The 16,915-nt window shown below is 48.1% G+C and overlaps 1 protein-coding gene across 5 annotated transcripts in view; it reads left to right on the top strand.

The window, feature by feature from the left end:
- Positions 1-6,135, top strand: part of SEC22C (SEC22 homolog C, vesicle trafficking protein) — a 34,836-nt gene extending 28,701 nt beyond the window's left edge. For all 5 annotated transcript variants that reach the window (XM_040479935.1, XM_040479938.1, XM_040479937.1 and 2 more), the window contains 3 exons: positions 1,208-1,326; positions 2,526-2,591; positions 5,029-6,135. In XM_040479935.1, coding sequence (XP_040335869.1) covers positions 1,208-1,326; positions 2,526-2,591; positions 5,029-5,229 — 386 coding nt within the window. In that variant the 3' untranslated portion in view covers positions 5,230-6,135. The remainder of the gene's footprint in view (positions 1-1,207; positions 1,327-2,525; positions 2,592-5,028) is intronic.
- The last annotated feature ends 10,780 nt before the right edge of the window (positions 6,136-16,915 follow it).

Below are 16,915 nucleotides of genomic sequence, written 5' to 3'. Positions count from 1 at the left end.
CCTGGATTGGCTTTTATGCCAGTCAGTAACGTGTAATTTATACTAGGATTGAACTTAACGTTCGTAGAAGGTAATTGAGCCGCAAGCTTTTTCTTTTGCCGTATATAAAAATGGGGTGGCTCTGTAATGTATTTTGTTTTTCAGCCACTTAGACAAGAGGAGTAAAATCCAGAAAACATCAACTTGCTTATCTTTCTAGGACATTTTACTGTGGTTTGACCCACCCTATTGTCCTGAGGCTAGAATCTTTACAGGTAGCATGTTCTGTTCTAACAGGAGCTTTGGAAGCTCAGTGGAAACTCTAACACACTAACACTAGGCATCCCTTGGGTTGTGGCTAGATACTTTGTGTGCATGTGTGTGCGCATGTGTGTGTATGTGGGAAATGTAAGGACCAGAAGGGATGATTTAAAAGATCATACTAAGAGAATGGGGCAGGGTGTCACCATTTAATAGTGTGAACCAGAATCGGTCTTGGTAGTTATCTCTGAAGAGAGAATGATCATTTGGTCTAGAGTTCCAGAAACAGATTGTGGCTCAACAGTGTTTTTACCTCCTCTTCCCAATTATTTTAGAATTTAAAAAACTGCATTTGCTGCACATTGCCCCGGAAGCCCACGAGTCCCTGAATACTGTCCTTGTTTAGAAGCTGAGAGTTGATAGAAATGCTGTCAGTTTGACAATCAATTTACAAATAAAGCCATAATTTGCTTTACGTCAGGTTTTCTCAGCCTAAGCCATACTGACATTTTGTACTGGATAATTTTTTGTTGTGAGGGGCTTGTCTTGTACATTGTAGGATGCTTAGACGCATTCGTGGCCCACTAGGTGCCAGTAATACCCTGTTTGCAGTTTTGACAACCCCAAATATCTCTAGGCATTGCCAGTTGCCCACTGAGGGGCTAATCGCTCCTCTCTGAGAACCACTGCTTTAAGTAGAAAGAAAATCAGGCCTTGAAAAACCTGTGCTTAACTCAGAGACAGTCCTCGTGCCGAAAGAAACTCACTTCAGATTCCCAGATCCATTCTGTCCTCCATTTCTTGCCTTTTTGCCGTCTAACAGCAGCTGCTTTTAATTAATATGTTTGTTATTCTGTGTTTAACATAATGAGCCTATCATTAGTGGAGGTCTAGTTAATGTCTTTGTTTATTTTTCTTTCATATAGAAATTATTTTCACTAGACACTTATTTTTTTTAATTGTGAAGCTCCTAATTTCCGAATGGAGCCAGTGACAGCCCTGGGTGTCCTTTCGCTCATTCTCAACATCATGTGTGCTGCTCTGAACCTCATCCGTGGGATTCACCTCGCAGAACATTCTCTACAGGTAACCTTTGTTTTTATAGTTTAAATTGAAGGACCTATGATGGCAGAAACTGATGGGGGAGACACTTTATTCGTAAGGTTATTATGTACAAAGGTTTTAACAATTGTTTAATTAAAATACAATTTTTATTTTAAAGTCTATTCTTTAAGTAAATTGAACAAATATAAAACTTGCTCTTTTGTGTCTGTTGTCCCAAGAAGCCAAAGGGGCCTGTCGGGGACTTGGTGAGAAATAGTTTGCTACAGGGACATCCTTGGGCCCCAGGAGTCACCCCAGGGTCCTGATTGCTCGTCAAGAGCGAATCTGATTCTCAGCCTCTGAGGTTCAGGCTGTTTCTGCCTGTTAAAAAGTTGCCTCCTAGTCTGATTTATATCAAGCAAGATGCCACTTCCCTATGTCTTTGTCAGAGAACTGTATCATTAGGCAGTTGGTTTGCCAGGCTGCTTAAATCAAAGCAACTCTCTATGTCAGGGCTCTTAAAATATTTTTTTAAATTTTGAAGTATTTAAAACACTTTGAAAAAGCATAGAATCACTGTAGGCATAAACAGGTAGATACCTCATTTAAAAATAGAGCCATCATGCCCACACCATCACTGCGGTAGCTAAAGGCTGGAGCATGGCTGGTGTTGCTCTCAGGAAACTAATGTAGACAGACCTGTGTGGAGAGTGGCAGCAGGCCTGTGCTGTAAGAGTGGTGACCGCCTGTTACTGCGTCCTGTCTTTGGCTGATGGGTGCTGTTTCCTACTCTTATTTTTTATGATTATCCATGCCCAGATACTTACCAAGCGTCTGTACGCACTAGAACAGTTACAATGTCCGACAAGACAGTTAAGATGTGGCACAAAGTAGAGTGTGGTGACATCACTAAGGAGGTGGCAGTACCTGAAGAATGCAGAATTAGGGAAATCTTAGTGCTGACAAATTAGTGGATTTTGAGAGGCAGTAGTGTTGGGGGGCATTCCAGCCTGGGGGCTTCGTACAGATGCTCGGGGACAGGAGGGCACATGGTGTGTCCAGGCTGTTGGAAACAGTTGCATGTCAACCCCGGTTCTGGTATAGCAACAGGGTGCTCTGTCCCAGTCAGGGATTTTGCATTATCAACCAAACCAGACCCAATGAGGTGTGAAGAGCTTCATGTCATCGTTTTTCCTTTCATCGGAATATTCCTTTTCTCCTGTTTCTTACATTTGTTTTAGGTTGCCCACGAGGAAATTGGGACTATTCTGGCTTTTCTTATTCCTTTTGTAGCCTGTATTTTCCAGGTGGGTGAAACATCGATATTTTGAGTGGGTTGAACCCATGACCTTATTTTGTTCTTCTGTTGGGACCGTCAGCTTATTTCTAGATGTGATTTTGTTCCACCAAGGCCTGTCACGGAATAACAGGCCCTTAGTGGAACCACGCTAGGCCCATCCTGTCCAGTCCTCTCGTTTCACAAAGGAACAGCATTGGACTCAAAGGGAAATCCATTTGCCCTAGGCCGCAGAGCCTTTCACAACGGTGAACAGAAGCCAGGAATTTTGGGACTCACATTTCAAGAAGGGAAAGATGAGAGTGCTGTGGGGATTGGGTTACCTGACTAATGTGAGGCAGGGTGTTGCTTAGTGTCACGGCAGTCCAAGTATAGAAATGTCCTCCTGCAGAAGTAACAACTGCATGTGCGTGCGTGTGCGTGTGCGTGTGTGTTGTTTAAATGCAAGACTAGGTAAAAACTTTTTTTTTTTTTTTTAACGTTTATTTATTCTTGAGACAGAGAGAGACAGAGCATGAACGGGGGAGGGTCAGAGAGAGGGAGACACAGAACCTGAAGCAGGCTCCAGGCTCCGAGCCGTCAGCACAGAGCCTGACGCGGGGCTCGAACTCACGGACCGCGAGATCGTGACCTGAGCCGAAGTCGGCCGCTCAACCGACTGAGCCACCAGGCGCCCCAAAAACTTTTTTTTTTAATGGTCATACCATCTGACTCAAATCTGTCGTTAGGAAACGAGGCAAACATTACAACATTAACTAGTGGGTTTTTACTGTTGGTTACTGTTTAGTTACTTTCAGATTTTTAAAAAGATTTATTTGTTTTTGGGAGAGAGAGACAGGGTGTGAGTGGGGAGGGGCAGAGAGAGAGAGAGGGAGACACGGAATTTGAAGCAGGCTCCAGGTTCTGAGCTGTTAGCATGGAGCTCAACGCAGAGCTTGAACTCATGAACCTCGAGATCGTGACCTGAGCTGCTTAACCGACTGAGCCACCCAGGCGCCCCCGGTTACTGTTTAGTTATTTTCAAATAAGCTGCATACTTACAGGGCAGAGTAAAATGGAGCTTTTGAACCCTCTGTAGGTAGAGTTAATTCTAGTAAAAAAAAAAAAACAAAAAAACAAAAAACCTGTAATTTTCTTTCCCCATCCTCCATAGAGGCTCAGATTTTAGTACTTTGTCTACATTCTTAAGCTTTTTTTTTTTTCTTTTCCTTTCAATTAAAATTTATTTTCTCAAAGAACGCTTCTTCTCTCTTCCACATACATCCCAGAATGGTCTATTTTTTTTTTTTTTTAATTTTTTTTTTTTTTTCAACGTTTTATTTATTTTTGGGACAGAGAGAGACAGAGCATGAACGGGGGAGAGGCAGAGAGAGAGGGAGACACAGAATCGGAAACAGGCTCCAGGCTCTGAGCCATCAGCCCAGAGCCTGACGCGGGGCTCGAACTCACGGAGTGCGAGATCGTGACCTGGCTGAAGTCGGACGCTTAACCGACTGCGCCACCCAGGCGCCCCGGGATGGTCTATTTTTTAAGAGTGACATGATTGTGGGAAAAGAAATTTTCAACCCAGGACCAAAAATGCACTCATTTTTTAGAAATCAAGTGTCCCAAGCCTCGAGTGTTGCCATTTGAGGTACCAAGAGCCTGTATTCCAGGGCTGCAGGGATCTTGCACTTTGGCCTTCGTTCCCCCAACTGCATTCGTACTTGGGTAGCTCTTTCAGTGGGGAACTCTTTCCCTCCCACTGGAGCTTGAGCCTTTGTTGAACTGCTCTGTGTTTTGAGAATGTGCTTTTTGTTTTTTTTTAAACATTGAACCAAAAAGTTACTTTTAGCTTTTGTAGAACAAGAATGGCCTCTTTTCTGTGTGAATGCCCTACACAAAATGTTAGTCCCCCTCCCTGCTGTGAGACCTTTCCCTGTGTCAGAGATGCTTTTGAAGACACGATAAGGAGGATGTCTAGGGAACATTGGTCCCTGATGTCGTTGGAACTCAGGAAAAACAAATAATAAAAGCATAGCTTCTTTTACTGGCTTTCCTACCTGTCATGACTCCCTGGAAGGAAAAGTCCAGTTGGAGACCAGCCGTTCTTGTTGGGGTGTCTTTGGCCTGGCTCTCTTCCCCTTACCTGCACCTCTTTTTCCACAGCCCACAGCCTGGGCATTTCTGTCTGTAGTTCTTAAATGTTTTCAAGAGTGTCATGTTCTAATTCCCCCTGTGATATCTGTTCCACTTTTCTTGTCTCTTCTGGATCTCCACTTTCATCCAGTGATTTGATGAACAGCAGCTCACCTGGCAAGGCCGGGCTCCATTGTCATGATTTCAGTTTAATGAGCTACTATGTGTGAGATGACACTGTGTGTGCAGGTGTAGGAAGTGAGTCCTGCATCGGACCTGTGGCTGTTTTCTCCTCTCTGACTGGACTGCCTCTTATGGTGTCATTTCAGTGTTATTTGTACCTGTTCTACAGTCCAGCCAGGACTGTGAAGGTGGTGCTGATGCTGCTCTTTATCTGCCTGGGCAACATGTACCTGCATGGGCTAAGGAACCTCTGGCAAATCCTTTTCCACATAGGAGTGGCTTTTCTGTCTTCATATCAGATACTGACCAGGCAGCTTCAGGAGAAGCAGTCTGACTATGGAGTATGAAGATGGCATCATGTGATGAATGGATCCTTTCGTTTTCTTGTGAGAGTCACCTCTGTTTCCCTTTTTGCTTCTCGACTTCACCTCGAGTTTCCATCCTTGAAGTTCCTTTCGACCAAACCAGAGTGATACTGAAAGTTGAGGATTTTTAACAGGAGCGATGGAAAACACGAGGTCGCCCCAGCCCCAGTTTTGTGCTGGGCATCATGGCAGAATCTCCAGTTCAGCACATTTACTTAGGACAGCAGAATCTGGGGGCTCATTCAGAAGGAGCATTATTAGAAGATCAGAATGGAATTATTTTGGTCTTTTAAATTGAATGATGCAATAAACCACTAGATTCAATAACACTAGCTTTAGTAACTGGCGGTTGTCTCTGAGGAACCACTTTAAAACCCACATCAGCTTTTCAGTCTAAATGGGACTTGGTTAGTTTTTTGTAGAGGGTCAATACAGGGTGAATTAAACATTTTAAAATATGGTTCATAAGTATAAGCTAGATAAATTTTGTTTACATTTTTTGATAACTTAGGTCTGATATGATACCTTTAGAATATTTAAATGTATTTTGGATATAAATTGAACTTATCTTCATTTGGGGAAAGGACAAACTCAAGCTGAGAAAATGGTTAAGAAAGCCGAGTTTATTTAATTTGTATATAACTTTTTATGGTGGTGGGACTGCGTGGGCACAGAAAAGTTTTGTATTTGTCTGCAGGGTATATCTGAATATTTAAAAAATTGAGTAACCAGTGCTACTGGATCATAAGCTCATGAGGATGAGCTTATGAGCCCGAGAATTTCAGGGTTCTTTGCGGTGGGGCCACAGACAGGAGTAGGTGAGTCACATGGATTCACACAGTGGCACCTTACAGATGCAGGTTGTAGTAAAAAAACAAAAAACAAAAACACCCTTGTCATCAGCCTTGTACATGGCAGCTGAGTGCCTGTCATCTTAATGATGATGAATGCCTGACCCTGTGTACCTGTTCCCAGAAGACCTCCTGAGTTAATTACTCCTCTACCCCTCTTCCAGTCATCTTAATTAGATGGAGGGCCTCGTTCTTTATGAACAGGAGTTAAGGAGGTGTTAACTTTTTTTCAAGCTTCATAAGGATAAGGATATAATAAACCCCATGCCCTGAAAAGTTACTTTTCTTCTCTCTGTGAAAATAGTGATTGATCACAGTTGTCCAAAAAGAGGCTCTGTATAAGATCCTTTTGGTCTCCAGAAATTTCAGCCTGGGTTGTCCAGTACATTTAGGAGGCCATTTCAGGAGTTTGCCCTCTGGATTGTTGATTTTTTTTTTTTAATGTTTATTTTATTTTTGGGAGAGACAGAGCGTGATCAGGAAAGGGGCAGAGAGAGAGGGAGACACAGAATCTGAAGCAGGCTCCAGGCTCTGAGCTGTCAGCACAGAGCCCGATGTGGGGCTTGAACTCACAAGCGGTGAGATCATGACCTGATCTAAAGTCGAACGCTTAATCGACTGAGTCACCCAGGCGCCCCTCTTTGGATTGTTCTTGGTAGAAGTCTAGAATCTGAATAGCTCACTGACAGTTGCGTGGGATATTTTGGTTTGAATTATGTGGTCTTGATAAATTAAAATAATCCTACTTTGATCTTAAAAGTTGAAAAGCTTCACAAGAATTATTGAGTACGTAGGGAAAGCAAGAATATTATTTTAGGGAACTCAGTTGTACTTGGTTGTTACTGGTAGTGCATTGTTACTGAGCTACCTTGGTGTCAGGTTAAGAAAAACAAGTTTATGTGACTGGAAACTGTTGGGAAAATGATGCTACAGTAATTTTCTTATAATACAATTTTCTGTTTTTAATCAAAATATCTTGATATGAAAGTTATATTGGCAACATCCTCAGATGTCAACTGCACAGTTGTCACTCTATCAGTGTTGCATCTTCGTAATTTTCTGCATACCCAGCAGGCGAATCTTCAGGCTCTCTGGGAGATAATTTTGAAGAGATGGTAAAATAGAATGGAAAGCCAAGGAGGGAAGAGAAGTCTTTGTACATTAGAAGTACCAAAAAAGAAAAGAAAAAAAAGGCTTTAAACGTTGGTAAGCACAGCCTATAAGTGAGTTATTAATATTTTTTGAGCTCATGTGTTATTGCCGTGTAGCCCTATACCCCAGATGCTCTCGGGGGCAGAATCTGTGATCCATACCTGGCAGTAGAGAACTATCCTGAAGAGTAGGCCCTCCTGGTGAATACTTCCTGCACTGGTGGAGATGTTGTCTACACTTGGCTGAATGTGGTTTTCATCAGTGAATATCTACATGGGGTTTCAGATTGGTTTTTGCAAATGAAAGGGAAAAGATGCACTGGACAAATAGTACAAAATAATAACCACATACACATTGTTCACCTCGAACCCAGCCAAAAGAAGCCTCATTCACTGGAGGAAGAGACAAATGACAGAGAAGTAGTTCTGGGGATTTTGTCCAAGGGAGATCCCAGCTCAGGGTTGACCTGGTTCAGGCTTGGAGTTTTGTGGCCCCTTGTGTCATCCTTGATGCCAGAAAGGTGGCTCCACGTCGCAGGAGTTATCCTCACTACCCCACGGACTCATTGCTGTTCTCGCACTTTATTTTCCCAATGGTTCAATGCTACCTGCCCAACCAACCTCGCAGGGGTGGATCTGGGAATAGTTGAAATAATGTTGAAAACAAACCTTAAAAGTGCCTTCTGGGATCAGATACTGCAAGCTCTTTGAACGTCGGAGTGCATTATTCCCATCTCCCGTATCGGGCTTGGAATGTGGCTCAGTGCTCTTGGCCAGGGTTTCCCAACCATGGGGCAAAGGCCCACAGGGTTTTCCCTTCCTCAAGTATGCAGGTGAGAGAAACACGTAGACTCTGGTTTCATTTCCCTAGGGTAGCCTTACTGTGATAAGGATCATTCCTGAGTTTCTTTTTCCTGGGAGGAGACAATCAGGGGTGTATTTGGGGGTGGCATTACCTCTCAGTACTAGAGGCCCCTCTGCTGGTGGTGGGAGGAATGTGACCGGAGGCTCCCGGTTTTGCTTCTCAGGCTTGCACCCCTGTGGTCTGTGTTACAGGCATTGTGAAGCAACCTTTTAAAATTCCTTAAGGAGTTGGAAAAAGGGTGTTAGGAGGAGTGCTGAAATTAAAACAATCTCATTTCTGTCACCTCACCTTGAGCTCCCTGTTATTTTCCTAGGTGCCCCTATTCTCCAGGACTCTTCTGCCTCTTTCCGTGTCTGTCCCACACATTGCAGCCCTGGAAACAGAGGCTGAAACTGGAATCTTTGGAGGGGTGGGGAAAGCCATCTTTCACTGTAGTTGATAAGGTGGGTACAGGAGCTCAGGGGTGGAGCAGAGTGCACTGAGGCCCGGCCCTCTTCCTCCGTGCCCCCGGGAGCTGCAGCACACAGTTGGGAGTCGGGGCTCGCAGGGCAACAGCACTTTGGCGGTCAGCACTGCCAGGGTCGGCAAAGACGACAGCCAGGAGGGCCGGTTGTTTGGGGTGCAGCAAGCAGGAGACAGGTGAGGAGCAGAGCTGGGGGCCCTCAAGCAGCCGCCCTCAAGCAGTTGGCATGTTGGGGGCACGTGCTGCACCTTCATCCAGGGCTGCTGTTTCCGATTCCTTGAAGGAATCGGCCACTCACTGTAACATGCAGGGCAGGTGGCCCTCAGGAGACTGCTTGTCGTGCGTGCACGGGGCAGCGCAAGTGGGGCCCGGCAGGCATGGGAGTGTTTATAGGGACCGGATGTGCACCCCGCTCTGGTGTTGCTCACATTTCAAACGTTCCTCCACAGAATCCTTCCCCGGGCACAGGGAAGCTCCACTGTGCTCTGTGAGTGTGAACAATGGTAGAGGAAGAGAGACTTGACTCTCCTGCTCAGGCCTCCACCACTGTGGGCAGGTTCTGCCCGCAGGGACAGGGTCCTCAGCTGGGAAGCGGTGGTAACCACCTACTCCCCCGGCATGCTGTCATGAGGAGAAAAGCCTAGTGGAGGAGAATACTGGGTGAATCCTCTGTTCACGTGCAGGAGGAAAAAGGCTTTCACCCGGTGAGAGGAAGTTCACGCTTTACACAGCACAGTGCAGCCGGGTCTTCCAGGTTTTACAGACAGGCCTTTTATGATCCTGCTAGGTAAATGGGCTCAGTCTTCCAGTCTAGAAAGGTGGTGACCTCTCTTTCTCCCCCCTGAACGTGCCTCTTGCCCTCCAGTCACAGAGCTCTTGCTACCATTGGCATTGGGCCCTCCAGCATCCAGGGAGGCCGGTTCTGCTGGTCGAACCAAACCTCAAGTCCATCCCTGAGCCAAATGGGGAGAGCTCTGAGTCTCCCTTCTGGGAGCAGTGATGTCAGACCCCGGTTGCTGGGGAAACGTCTTGGCAGGGAACCTGTGGAAAAGGGCTTGTCAGTAAGACCTGGGAATGGCCGGATATGGAAACATCTGTCCGTGTGTGCTGATGGCAGAGCCGTGGCTCACAAGCGCCTTTTATTTCGGGTCAAATTATCAAATCCATTCTGTTCTTCTAACCTGTGCTTGGTACGTGTGACCTTCTTTAACCCTTCTGTGATTCTGGGGTTACTTCAGAAGTATATTTAACGAATTATTTGTACGACTTGACCCCCCCTCCCCCGAATTCTGTTTCATTTAATAGACTTTTCTACTAAGAGTGTAAAAGATTGAGACTGATTTAGCCAGGGCAAAACCATTTCCTTCACATATGCGTTTTGAATGCTTGCTGTCCATGTTGTACAAGCTTCTTACTGTTTTCATGTAATAACAAAGATCTATTTTGAATAAATGATGGGTATGTTTTAACAAACTCTCACACAGTAGTAAAGCCTAAACTCGTGTTAATATATGTAAAGAATATTGTATAGCCATTTATATACCATGTATATATAAATTAAATAACATGGCTTCAGAAGTGAGAGGAGAATAAATCTAAGGTGCTTATTACGTTGTGTGTATTTGTGTAAAAAATTTTGAGTTTTGGGTCCGTTTTCCTAGAGGGTGTGATGTGGCATCATGGGCCTGGCATCATGGAGCGGGGGGTGTTGAAAGAAGTGGAATTCACATCCTCGTCTCCAATGTCTAGACAGGTGCCAGGCCTCAGTCCTTAGCACCAACCCCAGACTCTGGAAAGCAATCGTGGGTCCAGGAAAGACCTTGGAAAAGCCAACATAGCAGTCACAGAGCAGCCCTGGGGGCTGGGAGGCCCGCCTTCTATGCAGGCTCTGCCCCTGCTTATCTGTGTGCCTGTGAGCGGGCATTTGCCCTGCTCTAGGCTCTGAGCTCCTGGCCGTGCTCTGAGGGACCATTGAGTTCCATCTCCCAGGACCAGCCCCACCACAGAATGGCCAGCAGGAGGCGCAGCTGCCAGCCGGTCGTCAGGCTCGGGGCCCAAGGGACTGCACCCTTTTACAGAGGTCCTCCCTGTAAGCAGCTGACGAAGTTCCCAGAATGGAAACAGATGCACCAATTTTCTGCCCATATTTGAGGCGCGGTGGGGAATGCATGGTCCAAGCTCCTCTCCACCGTCTGTCCTGATTGGGGGAGGGCAGAGACTTCCAAAGTAGACTCTTAAGTTACCGGGTTCTGGGATTTGGGAGTTAGCAGAGCCTTTGGCCACCACCTGGTTCCACCTCCTTGTTGACAAGGTACTGTGTGCCATCGGCGGCACCACAAAGAGTGAAGGGGGATCTTGGCCCATGAAAGATGCCCTTCGGGCTCCAGGAGGGCCGGGTGCCGGTTCAGGCTACGGAGTTGCCTTCCTTTTTCTTGGGCTCTACCTCCTGACGGGGCCAGGGAGCAGACAACTGCCAAGCATCCTTGAGCAGTGCCAGTGGAGGAGTGAGGCTCAGAGAGGAAGGGGTCTCTGTGGCTGCGCCTGGCAGGGAAGTGCTGCCTAATTCTGTGGTGTCTGCTCCAAGAGGTCACTGGGTCGGATGTGCGAGGCAAAAACGATAAAGTTCATTGAAGAACATGAAGGAAAGTATCTTTGTGACCAAGGATGGGAAAGTGCTCTTAAATAAAAATGTTACAGATACAACGCTTAAGGCAAAATGATTGATGAATTTGGTTGCATACAAATAAAGATTTCACGGGGAAAATGAGTGGGAAAAGGTACTTAGAATGTCTGAAGCCAATAATGTACAATCAGTTCCCGTAAGTTAGCAAGAAAGACAGCAACCTCAGTAGAACAATGAACAGTTTTCAGAAGAGAAAACCCAAAAAGCTAATAAGCATAGGAAGATGTGTAAAATCATTAGAAATAACAGAGAAGTACCTATTAAAACAGCAGTAAGATGTCACCTTGTGCCTATTAGTTTGGTAACACTTAGGAAGCACCGAATGTTGGAGGGAGTGAGTGGTTATAGGACTTCATGCACAGCCAATCTGAAAGGCAGTGCCCCTGTCGTGGGCTGAACAGTGCCCTCCCCAAATGCATATGTTGAAGCCGTAACCCCTACCCCAGTACCTCAGCGTGTGTGTATTGGGAGGTACAGAGAAGGCAACCATCTGCAAGCCAAGGAGAGAAACCTCAGAAGACGCCAACCCTACTGACATCTTGCTCTCCAACCTCCAGCCTCCAGAACGGTGAGGAAATAAATTTCTGTTGTTTAATCCACCCAGTCTGTGGTACTTTGTCACGGCAGCCCTAGAAAACGAATTCGGCTACCTACCCAAATTGAGTGGGCTCGGGCCTCATGATGTGGATGCTTCACTCCTGGTTATATGTCCCTGGGAACTTCTCACACAGATCCTTAAGGGGACCTGTGTGAAGTTAGGTTTTACAGAAGCATGATCTGTACTGGCAGGGAGCAATCCGTGTGTCTTCCACGCACGGACAGGTAAAGTGCGCAGGCTCAGCATGGACACCACACAGCAGGCGGAAGTTCCAGACTTGGTGTGATGTAGCAGCATGGATGGATCTTCAAAACGTAGAACTGAGTAGAAAAATAACATTTATATGATTGGAAATCTATGCACACAAAATGATAAAGTATGTTGTAAGAATGTATGCTAAAAGATACATGTTAAATACATCCGCGTGGTGGCCTGAAGGGGCCAGGAGCATGGGAGTTAGGGACAGAGACAATAAGGAATTGAAAGAAAAGACTACTTGCTAGGGTCAGCATCCAGGTCTGAGAGCCCTGGGTGAACCAGGGGGCCTGCATTGCCCCCGGGGATCTTGCCCCCGCTGTGCCCAGCCCTCACTGGACTTGAGGCTGGGAAGGCCTGCCTCTGTGGGGCTCTAGCCCCAAACGCTGGCAGGGTGTGTGAGCTCCCAGGGTTCTCCAGTGGGTGACGTGGGGGAGCTGAAGCCGAGGCCGGGGGCTGTAACGGTCAGGGAGCGCTTCTGGAACACATGGCGGAAGGGGAAGGGCAGAGAGCAGAGAGGAGGGGACTCCAGAGGGGAAAGTAGATGGGTGAGCCAGCTCTGGCCACCGGGGACTCCGTCCTTCCCAGATTCTCGCCGTCTGACCAGTAGTTTCCTGGCGGAGACTCTTTCCCACATGAGGCATTCAGCTGAAGGACTCTCACGGGGGACTCTCAGGGAAAAAGGAACACAGCTGCAGGAGGGACGGAGGTGCCCCCGGTGGCAAGGCCTTCCTCCCACCCCAGAAATAGTCTGTTCTGGCGACAGCCGAAAGCATGTGCCTGGGGAAGTGAAGGCCGAGGGGGCTGGGGCCGGCAGGGTGAAGCTAACCGGGACCACCATGGCCCTGAGGGGTTATTCCAGGCACGTTTTCTGAGGCCCCAGGGGTAAGAGCAGCGGCCAGAAGCAAGGAACACGGGGCTAAGAGTACGGTGAACTTTCTCACAGGGCCGTACAGCAGGGCTCCGGGAGATCGTGAGCGCTCCGCCACGAAGGTGTGCAAACGGAGCGGAGCTGTGTGGGATGGGGCCTCGGCACATGCCGTCCCCGTCTCGGCGACATTGCCTCATCCTGGGTGCTGGTGTCCGCAGGGACATCTGCCTGTCTCCCGGGTGCCTCCTGTTGTGTCCATCCCATGGGGTGAGCCAGACGCCAGTCGCAGGAAACGGCCTGTGCCAGCTCCCAGTTGAAGAGTAAATATTAGTCTTTTCAAGAGCTGCCTGTTCTCTGTCACTTGGCACCACCGCTGAGGACACTGAGCTGGGGTTGGCGGGGTCGGGGGGGAACCTCTTGGTCCCCACACCCAGATGGAGTCTGTGGGCCTAGGTCACTGTTGCAATGGAGGGCCCAAGAAACAAGCCTCCCCGTGTCCAGGCGGGCATCCCGTCCTGGTCACTCGGGAAGCAGTGAGCACCCGAGCCCTGGGCTAGGCAGCGAGGCCCAGGCCCCCGGTACGTGCTCTCCTCACATGCTATTCAGGCTGCTGCTGCAGAGGCAGGGGACTGCCTGTTTTGACCTGGTCCTTAAGGTGTCGGGCCCTGGCTCTGGTATCTGTGGTTTAAAATCCTCTGATTATCGAGATGGGGTAATGACTTGCTCCTATTCCACTGTTACCCCTTGGGGAGACCTCCTCTGACCATCCTAACTGACAGAGCACCCCTTTACTCTAGCCCCTCATCCTGTCTTCTTCCTTGTGTGATTTTCCTCATTTAAAATTTTTTGTGTGTGAACATCAATAGGTTATTTTTCTATATTTTATTATTGGAGTGTAACTGACATACAGTGCTAGTTTCAGGGGTACAACATAGTGGTTTACAACTGTACATTACTCCGCGCTCACCACGGTAAGCGTGGTCACCGTCTCACACCATACATGATCACATTATTGACCGTGTTCCCTGCGCTGTCCTTTTTCATCCTCGTGTAATTTTCCCCATTTATGCATCTGACTCCTCCATTAGAGGGTCAGCTCTGTGAGGGCGGGGCCTGTGCCTTGGTCCCTCTGTGCACACAGTAAGGGCTCAGTGACTCTTTGCTGAATGAATATCATGGCGTTCACACTTTGAAGATATTGGACCAATGTAACTCTCATCTCCCAACCCCTGAAACTAGTAGCCACTCCACCATTATGACCCAGGGGACACTTTCTCGGGAAACCGGAAGGAGGAGGAGGGTGGAAAGCCCGTCTTAAGTTGGTGAAGGGGAAGAATCTCTCAGACGTGTGATGGTCTCATCCTCTGGGATGAAATCTTGAGAGGGGGGGAAAAACCCTAAAAAGCGAAAACGGGGCATGCGTCTGTCCCATTCCGCATTTGGAATCCGTCTCCCAAGCAGCCTGTGCCCCTTAGGTGGCCCCACTAGGTAAAGACAGTAGATGGGTGGATTTGATGGCTAGAAGGCTGTAGTGAGCACCACCAAGCCTCTCTCAGCTCCCAGAGGCCTGGCAGGCCCGCCAGAAGCTCTTGCATGCTCCAAAGGGTATGAGGACGGTGGCCGAGCTAGAGCCGGTGGGCCTGGCATGTGGCACGGCCATGGTTAATGGTGAGGTGAGGGTAGCTCACACCCAGGGCTGGAGAGAGGCGTGACTGAGGGGCCAGAGTGAGCCAAGGCGGGGCCGGATTTGCCAGGGCAGGCCCTGGGGCCCCAGCCAAGAGAACGGGCTATGAATACCTTGGCCGCAGTGAATATCCGTGGAAAGACCCTAGTACAGAGGGTCGCACTGGCACTGCCAGCAGGAGGCCACGTACTGGACTTGCCGCCTTGTAGCCTATTGACCTACTTTTTCCAGTTCTACAGGAAAAACCTGTTCCCCACCTCATCTATCACTTTCTGCCCAGAGCTCCTCCGAAGCCATGGTGTGGGACACCTGCAGGAACCCATTGACAACTCATGCGTGGAAGTAGGACGATACTGACATGGCAGACCTGGAGTGACGGATGCTGGGAACCAGCAGTTAATCCTGACCCTCAGGAGGACTCTTCTGAGGCGTGTCCTGCCTGTTTCTCATAGAGGGTCCCAGTAGCCACACCGGTGACCAGTGCAATAACTCACCACCATTTTGGCTTTCCCCGTTTCCCTGTTTCACACTTCTCTGTCCCCAATTCCTATTTCTTGATCACAGACTCTTATCTCAGGCTCTTTCTGGTGACACGGGGTACAAGGCCACCTGAGCCTCTGTGCTGCCACCATCCCCGTCTGCCCCTTCCATATTCCTGTGTGTTGCAGGGGCTGGAATGCTGAGGACTACCTTTCCCAGCGCCCCCTTGCTGCTGGGGATCTGGATGCAACCTAGGCCCCACCAGAGGGAAGCACCACAGGAGAGAGCTGGAAGACAGAAGGGAGGCGGAGGCCATTCTTCCCGCAGTGTGGTGGCTGCTGGCTGGGATCTGGCAGACAGGAGTTTTCACAGCAGCAGGACACTGTTCCTTCCATTTTCTTGTCACAGCTTAATGGATGTGCAACTAGGATGTTGACAGTAATTTCCTGCAAGGTGGCAGCTGGGGTAGTATGACCTACCACAGGGCAGAAGTGTGCCCTCACTTCCATGCCTCCAGACCTTTCTACATTTAATTCCCTACATTCAATATCTTTCTGCACAAAGTACCTAGAGTCTTTTCTGTTTTGTGCACTTATTCTGGACTGATTGGACTTCCTCACCTCTACATTACACACCTCACACTACTATACCACCAGGCTCAGGTGGAGGGATGCTGACAGGCCACAAATTTACCCAGAGAAACATCCAGAAAGAGAGCCAGCAGCCATCCCTCCCTCCTTCCTTATTAGATCAACTTTCCTTCTGGAAGTCGCAGCCAGGCCTTGGGTATGTGACCTGGTCCCGGCCCAGAAGCCTGAGGAAAGTGTGCAGAAGATGGGTTCTGGGATACTTTATCTTTCTGATAAATGGAGACACACAGGAAACGTTCTCTCTGCCACTGGATGGAGTTCTGTGAGAACATGATGCCTGGGGTAGTGACAGCCATCTGCAATCACAAGGGGGTACATCTGTGATGAAAGTCAACATACTGAGGAAGGTAGAGGGGACAGACAGAAAATACTAGGTTGAGCCACAGCATTAACCCTGGAGCTGCCTACTTTCACTAGGCATTACCCAGGTGGGACCCTTTCCCTCTGAGCCACATAGAGGCCGGTGGAGAACGTTTCCCTTTCTTGCACATTGACATACTGGGACCTAGGGATACTGGGACTTGTACGAGCTGGGCTGGGACCAGGGTGAGGCAAGCAAGGCATTTGCCTCAGATGCAAATTTTAAGGAGGTGGCAAAAAACTCAGTAATCAGGATGAACAGTTTTTTAATGCAATACTTCAAAAAAATCAAAGCTAGTGTAAAAAATACACAATGAACAAAATATCAAGATTTTTGGAAAGAGACTAAAGAGTTAGTGTCTCCTGCTAGGTCTGCTCTGCCTGTTTCCACACAGGGCACTCTTGATGAATCTCACCTATGACAATCCGTATAACAAAGCGGGGCTCTGGGATTTTAAGACCTGGGTTCGTGGCCAGGCTCTGCCAGTGACTTGCTGGTGATTCCAAGCAAGTCCCTTCCCTTCTCTGGACTCTGGTTACCCCCATCTGTCCTGCGTGGAGGCTAGGGCATTGCCAGGATGGTCTCCTGACCCATCTTCCTCATCCCCGTGGCCTGCTGAGGTTACTGTCCCTCTCCTCGGGAGGCTGTGTCTCCTGGGCCATTGACTCCTGGCTATTAATATCTCCACCATCCCCGGCCTGATCAGGGTGTTTAATGACTGCCAGCTGTGGCTCTGGCCCCCTCCCTTGGGAGAGA

This window comes from Herpailurus yagouaroundi, unplaced genomic scaffold (genome assembly GCF_014898765.1).
Source record: "Herpailurus yagouaroundi ecotype Mexico unplaced genomic scaffold, PumYag 159, whole genome shotgun sequence".
Classification (NCBI taxonomy): Eukaryota; Metazoa; Chordata; class Mammalia; order Carnivora; family Felidae; genus Herpailurus; species Herpailurus yagouaroundi.
This window is presented reverse-complemented; position numbering and strand designations above follow the sequence as displayed.